Raw genomic sequence first — 7,910 nt, forward strand, 5'->3', positions numbered from 1 at the left:
TGCTCCATGGTGAGCATGGGTTCGTTGTCAGTTGTGCCAGTTGCAGCTTTGGAGAAAGTCATTGCGGACGAGTTCCCTTTGAAGACCTGGTGGGGGTGAACGGCTACCGAATCACGTTGCACGGACCACGGATCACTGCAGGTCCGCCAGGAACGTTGAATTTTTCTCCAGGTTTACGAGATATAACTGATCAAGGTACTCCCGAGTGTTGTTGTGACGCGTCATCTTATGGATCTGGATTAGTTTGAGTCCTTTTGCTTTCAGTTCCTCCAACAGGGTGTCAACTTCCATGTCAGGAAGACCGCGGAGAACAACCTTGAGGTGTTTTTCTGCTTCGCTATCGTGGGAGAAATATTCCACCTCCTGTTTTTGCAGTATCACTTGCAATGTAATGATTCAACGACGGAACCATCAGTTTGTATCCCTCAGTGCACATGCGGATGGTGCATTTCAGTCCTTTGTCAATATAAAACACTATTTCTTCTCGTAGACCTTCCGGGAAGCCTTTCACATAGAAAGGCGGGATTTTCTCCTTCTTCACTGATACTGCGGGATTCGTAGCGTTTTCCAGGACAGCGAATCTGTTGTTGGCCAAAAGCTTTTTAGCCGCAGGATCAGGCGTATTGTCAGGCCGAGGCCGTTTCCCCAAACTGGAACTGGTTTTTGATTTATTCATATCAGGGTTCACCGTAGCGTCGGTTTCCAACGCGAACACAGAAACTTACGAATGAACGTACAAAGCGAACGGAGCGAAAATAAACTACTGTACTGCTCAAAAAGCTAGCAGAGAATGAATGTCACTAGGATTGTCATATTGAACTAAATTCATTTAGCTAGCAAAATATAATTATCAGTACAGCTCTTTTAACTATCTATTCAAAGATCTGTACGGAGCATTTTGGTTTTCTAAAAGCTCCACCTTTAAGACATCAAAATATCAAAAGACATCAAAACAGTCTATTTGTGAAGAAAAAAAAAATCAAAACAGTCTAGGCTCATGGATGCAAATATTAGTTGACCTATTGGGACGGGAGGTCCTGTCAATTTTTTTGCCACTGCTATACAGGATATCACAGCAGGCAGTTGGTGTCTACTCATGAAGTCTGTGCCAGGCATGCTCGCATGTGTTTGGTACATTGTTCGTGGAAATTCGACCTTGAAACTTTTATTCAATTTTCACTATTTAACAATGTAGTGATAATGATAACTGAAAAATCAAAAAATTGTCCATCATTTTATCAATCCAAAGATATGTTGATTATTGTGATCCATCATGTGGTGACATCAGTATAACCGTTTGAAATCTTTATGGGAAAATTTTTTACCACATATGGGTCATTCCATACGAAGTGTACACTTGGGCACGACCATCACAGATTTTGTTAAAAGTTGGGGGAATTATTCATCTACTGTCTCTTCGGAAAAATCCCAATTTTGGTGTCGATTGGAATACCCCCCGCTCTCCAGGACCCCCCTCTTCATTGCAAAGTCGCGCAATTTTTGTCAAAAATCTCTTTTTTCTTTTTATTACAATTCCTAGACGTAAGATGTCCGAAAAAGACTGATAGATGATTTTTGAATAAAATAAACCAAGGAATCCAGAAAAAATATAAGTTTTGACCGAAAGTGTTGCCAGATAAAGTATTTTCGTATTTGAAAATTAAATTTACATTTTTCGACAAATGCAGCCATTTTGATTTTAAATTTGATAATTTCATCGTGTTCCTTGGAAAATTTCGCACAAGAAACAACTATCATCCTGAAGTAATATGAGCCAATCTCGAGAAACAACATTTTTAAGAAAAACGTTGTGAATTTCGTAATTATTTTATTTTATAATTTATAGACGTAAGACACCCGAAAAATAGTGATAGGTGAATTTTGAAGAAAATAAACCAAGGAATCCAGAAAAAAATTGTTTTTGCCCGGAAGTGTTGCCAGATAGATTATTTTTGTATTTTAAAATTAAATTTGCATTTTTCGGCCAATGCAGCTAATTTTATTTTAAATTTGATGGTTCCATCGTGTTTCTCAGAAAATTTTACGTAAGAAGAACTAACCACTCCGTGGTAATATGAGCCAATCTTGAGATATAACATTTTTACGAAAAATTAATTACGAAATTCAGAACTATTTTATGCTATATCTCGAGATTGGCTCATAATACCATGGGGTGATAAGTGTTTCTTACGTACAATTTTCCAAGAAATACGATGAAACCATCAAATTTGAAAAAAAATTAGCTGCATTGGCCGAAAAAGGCAAATTTAGTTTTAAAATACAAAAATAATCTATCTGGCAACACTACCGGTCAAAAACAAAAATATTTTTTCTGGACGCCTTGGTTTATTTTCTTCAAAATTCACCTATTACTATTTCCGGGTGTCTTACGTCTATAAATTGTTAAAAAAAATAATTACGAAGTTTACAACTTTTTTCGTAAAAATGTTATATCTCGAGATTGGCACATATTACCTCGGGATGATAGTTGTTTCTTATGTGAAATTTTCCAAGGAAAACGATGAAATTATCAAATTTAGAATCAAAATGGCTGCATTTGCCGAAAAATGTGAATTAAGTTTTCAAATACAAAAATAATTTATCTGGCAACACTTCCGGTCAAAACTAATATTTTTTCTGGATTCCTTGGTTTATTTTCTTGGTTTATTTTCTTATTCTTCTCATCTTACGTCTATGAATTGTAAGAAATAGTAGGAGGGTGGTGTTCAAGACACGACCGCATGACGTTGACTACCGTATTCTTATATTCCATTACGCTTCTATTACGAAATTTCGAGGCCAGTTGCCGATTATTCTTGTTTACTGGTTAGTCCGTCCAGAATTCCAGCCATTTTAGTATTTTGCAGTAGCCATGTACTACTAACAGCCACCAGCATTACGGGTGAAAGCGGCACGAGATGACCGGTACTATTTTGTGTTTCCTCCTTTCAGCTGCTAACACCTAGCGTCCGTATGTAATCGGTACGGTTTTGTAATGAAACTGATGGGGTGAAATGTTCGAACGGTACGTTTTATACCAAGGTTTCGTCAGTTAGTTAGAAAGAAGGAGGGGATACATAGAGAATGGATTGACAATGAACGCAAATAAACATCGAAAACAGAAAGTGACAACAACAATAACAACAAAGTCAGATCGATTGTATCCGTTAGTGTTGACTGTGCTTAGGAAGAGAGGTAGTGATTGGCTGCGGGGTATGATTTAGACAATAGATATTATTTACCAATTTTTCAATAGTGTATCTCAAACAATAGTTTGTTTTTATTACATAAATTCAACCGTAAAAGAATTTCTGATCGATTGATGCCAAAACCTCGAAAACCTGATTATAGATGACTGGAAAATAAGCGCTCAAAACCTGACCACTTCTCCCTGGTTTTCCCTGGTTGAATTACTAGATTTTCAAATTCAGGTGCCTAACTTCGATATAGACGTTAGTCAACATAAAAAAAAACACAACAAAATTATACTAAATGTAAGTAGGTTTTACAAACATAAGTGACCGTAAAAGCAGTAAAATTGTTTAAAAGTGAAAAAGAATAAGTTAAAAATTAGTTTTACAATAAGTTTCATAAAATTTCTTAACATCTAGGGTATCGACCGTCTCCGTCAGTGGTTTTTTTTCGGCCCCCTTTGCATAAGATTACTGCAGAAAAACTGCCGAAGAAAACCACTGACGAAGACGTTCGATACCCTACATAAATCAGGAAAGACATAAAAAACTATCAAATTTACCTGAAGCGCTCCTGAAAGCTACATAAAAACAGGAGAAAAATAATCTAAAATGTGCCCTGAAATAATTTTAAGCACTCTAGAGACTCTTAACGCGGCTTGCAAAGCATAAAAGTATGAGAATAAACTAATAACAAACATATCTCCAACTTCTAGAAGATAGAACGACCAGAACATTTAATGACCAAAATTCAACCAACATTCCTGAAAAACCTAAAACAGGGAAACGGCCAGAACAAAAAATAGTTTCAATTTGAAAAGAAAACCGTTCGAAGGAAAAAACATACGCCTCGAAAACCAGAAAGCAAGAAAATTGACTACAAATTAATATCTAAGAGACTATGAAAAAAAAAGACACCAAACACAAGAGAATACTATATTAAATTTTATTTAAAATGAATAAAAAGGCTCGTAAACGTAGCTTGAAACATCTGAAAACTATTCAAAAGGTTTGAAAGAAAAAATAAATAAAACAAAATATTTCGAGTTCAGCTAAAAATGAATGAAATGTATCAGGAAGATAGAAAAGATTAACAATAGAAAAAAAGGTATAAAACACTTTCATTAGTCGAAAAGCCAGGTCAAGAAAGATAATATCAAAATTTAGTCAAACAGAGCCAAAAAAATGGCTTTTTAGGTACCCAAAAACAGGAGAAATACTACAAGGTATACAGCCCTAGAGGTTGTATGAAATGGTGTCGTAGGACTAAATGTATACATTATATGCTGCGATAAACTGTTCATAGGCAACACTACCGTTTTTATTTGATGGTCGTGTAAAATGAACGATGCATGAATACATGAAAATTTTACACTAGTAGTAGTTGCGAAAATTCTCATAACTCTCATCTTCAAACATCTATAGCTCTGAAAAGAACCGATTCCATAATCTTCAGCTCGAAATGTGTGCTATAGAGCGCTGATGATCGCACCACCACCGGTAGTATTGAATATTTTGTTGGCCGCGCATAAAATTTGCTCTCCGCTGTGCCCTCCAGTAGCTGTGCCAGCAAAATATTCTGCAGCGTAAGATGGTACCTGTTGCTGCCGTATGAAAAATAAAGGCAACATGCTCCGCTCTGCCTGGAAGTTGACTCGTATGCAGTTCTCGTTTCTCAATGCCGCGTACTTCTAACAGCTATACTCCACTCGCTGTTGTGTGACAAACTAGACTGGTGCTGAATTTTCTACACGCAATCTTTTGTATCGAGTTCAGCGTAGATTTTTGCCATGAGGGCGTGGCCACACAGCTTGGAGAAAGTGGAACAAACCAAAACACTTTGTTGAGTCAAAATATGTAGGCAGTGGAATTTATTTCGTCCATGTTATTGTTATCTGTGCTCGGGAAGCAAGCCAATAAAGAGGTAAATGTATGGGAAAGTTTGACCCTGGAACTTTTCACCTTTTTCCACCATTAAGCAGTAAAGCAACATTGTTGAACATTATATCAAAAAATTGTTACACAATTTATCTACCCACCGACATATAAATGACTACGATGCATTAAGTCGTTCGTTCGCTATAATCGTTTGAAATCTGACGCAACATTTGCCAGTTTCATTTTAAATTTCACAAAGTGTTATCTAGTATAAAAAACAAAGACGTAGTCCTGCGTCAAAATATCTAACATTATAAAAAATTTACCTCAAAACGAATGTAGCAAACTATTCCGAAATAACTTAAAATGTTTGAAAACGCACTTGAAATCCAGAAAAAAATAAAGAAAATTATCTTCAATTTGGTTAAAATAATGAAGTAATTCTAACAAGAGTTAAAGGTCAGAGAAAATAATTTAAATTCAGCCAGGTTGAAAAACGCAGAAATTGACTTCAAATATCCAAAAGTGGTCCTTTAGATTTATAAGACTAGAGACAAAACTGTTACCCACATTTAGCTCACAGCTTAGCTGAAAGTGCCTCGGAGTTTACAAAAAATGATTTCAGCTTAGTCTTAAAAAACTTAAAAGTAGCTAACGAGAGAAAACCAAGAAAAAAAAACGAAATATACTTTATTCCAAAAATGTTGGAAATGTTGAAAATGTCGAAAAGATAAGGCTTCAGGAATATTGTTACAGAAAAGTGAATTACATATTTTCAACTAGGACTTATACGTCAAATGTAGTCAAATGCAGAATAATTACATTCCTCTCATTTTTCGAGGTCAGCTCGAGAAGAGATAGAAATGTGTGAGTAAAAACGCCCACATCAAACCAGTCAGCATCGGAAACTGCTTGCATTAAATAGTGATATCATTTTAATTATATATGTTATTCTGGTTCATCTGCAAGATGTTGCTGGTGGCTATTATCAAGCATCGTGGTGTCAATACCTACACATACTGCTATACATTGTGTATGTTTACGACACATAAAAATAAACATCACTCGTGCTTTCGTTGCTTTGCATGAGACAGTTCTAATCTAAAGTGACAGATAGTAACATCATGGCGATGGCCTTCGGCTTCAGTTTTAATTTAGTGTAAGTATTTCAATAGAATATTTCATCAATCTGATTAGTTGTTGTTACATTCACAGGTTGTTTATTTTCGGTAACCTGATGCCAAGTGTCATGTGCCGAGCTGTGCACGGTGGACGCTTCAATCGAGAAGGCGCAATTCATCTAAATAGTGCTCAGTTTCCTTTAGAGTTCAACTCTTCCAATGAACGTTGGCTAGACAAATCGCATGAGCTGATCCTGGAATCGTACGATGTAGCTCACTGGAATGGAAGTCTATTTCAAACGTTTGCTCGTACAAAATTTCTAACCTTAATGTACGGAAATGTGCCTCAAATGACATTTTTTTCTGAGTGCTTGGAATCCCTCTCGGTTATACAAGCGAATTTGACCTACTTTGAGGTGGTTGCAGAAGAAAACCAAGAGCTTCGAATATTGCAATTAGTTAGAAACAGACTGCATACGCTTTCCACTACAATGAAGTTCCTGGTTGGACTGACTACTTTAGATGTGTCACAAAACCATTTGACACACATTGACTTGGATTTGTTTTCTACTATGAAGAGATTGAAAAATTTAGATGTGTCGGTAAACAAAATCACTTCGATTGATGCATCTGCGGATTTACGCTTCGCCAAACTGAAAAACCTTTGGATTAGCTACAACCAACTTGAGCGATTTGATGGTTTTCCGAGTTCCTTTCCGGTTCTAGAAACGGTACGGCTAATCGGAAACCTATGGAGTTGTGCTTGGGTAGCTCGTGCACGGAAGGATATTATGGATCGAAGAATTGTCGCGTATGGCGTTGATTATGGTTGCAGTGAACATCGCCAGGGAGGACTGTGCTGCTTCGGATCGACGGTTCACACAACCGCGGGCAGTCTGTTAACGGAAACGCCGCTGTTTGAAGCGATACAGCAGCTGACGAATGAACTGCGGGCAAATCCATTGAATATATCCTCCGGAGAACAGTCGTTGGAGCTGCTAACAAAAGATGCCAAGAGCCGCGAAGGAAAGATTTTGGTTGGAGTTCGGCGGGATAAAGTGGAAGTTTTTTTTTAGTTTTCTGCAGTGAATGTTGGGTAGTTGAACTCAATCCGATTTAAATGCCACCATAAGTTATTTATTAGTAATGGTGAGAATCTAGAATATCACATTTTAATGTAAAAGTAAAGATTCGATTATGAGAACTTCTAGTTTAAGGTAAAAAAAAATCGTAAAACAGCCAAGAGCGGTGTGCCTTCGTGTATCCATTAACTTATTGGTTTGTGAAACAAGTGCAATCGGGCTACTTGTTACCCAAAAAGAATATTTTTTCTTTAAAACAGCAAGTGCATTGAAACACGTAACACAACTAGTGTAAAATACTAAAATTTTCATCTCAGTTTGCGAGAACAAATGTAAATATATAAACTTTTGTGCAATAAATTTTCTAAGCAGTCATCGAATTATTCCAACTATTTTTTGCTTAGTTTACTCATTTAGAAAACTTAGAAAACTCATTTGTGAGTTTAAGTGATTTATATGTATCAATAATATGGTTTCTGTTATAGCAGTGATCATCGAAAATCTACATAACAACATTAGTTCACAGGTTCACGTAGCAATTTTGAACATACTTTTTCTCCTAGCAGTAGATATAGCTCACCACCTATGAAGCGCTGCTCTTCTACCAATTGAGGTCAGTTTCAATTAGTTCTGTTGAT

General features: G+C 36.4%; 1 protein-coding gene across 1 annotated transcript; it reads left to right on the forward strand.

The window, feature by feature from the left end:
• Positions 1-6,112: 6,112 nt before the first annotated feature.
• On the forward strand, positions 6,113-7,638 carry LOC129730933 (uncharacterized). The gene is made up of 2 exons (XM_055690586.1): positions 6,113-6,228; positions 6,285-7,638. The coding sequence occupies exons 1-2, from the start codon at positions 6,194-6,196 to the stop codon at positions 7,264-7,266; spliced, it is 1,017 nt and encodes a 338-aa protein (XP_055546561.1). The 5' UTR covers positions 6,113-6,193; the 3' UTR covers positions 7,267-7,638.
• Positions 7,639-7,910: the final 272 nt, after the last annotated feature.

Source organism: Wyeomyia smithii, chromosome 3 (genome assembly GCF_029784165.1).
Source record: "Wyeomyia smithii strain HCP4-BCI-WySm-NY-G18 chromosome 3, ASM2978416v1, whole genome shotgun sequence".
In the NCBI taxonomy this organism is placed as follows: domain Eukaryota; kingdom Metazoa; phylum Arthropoda; class Insecta; order Diptera; family Culicidae; genus Wyeomyia; species Wyeomyia smithii.

What these genes read in the sequence shown, in the direction of transcription:
- LOC129730933 (XM_055690586.1), top strand. Translation starts at nt 6,194, where the DNA reads ATGGCGATGGCCTTCGGCTTCAGTTTTAATTTAGT. An exon ending in GGCTTCAGTTTTAATTTAGT is followed by an intron (nt 6,229 to 6,284) that starts GTAAGTATTTCA and finishes TTACATTCACAG; the next exon opens with GTTGTTTATTTTCGGTAACC.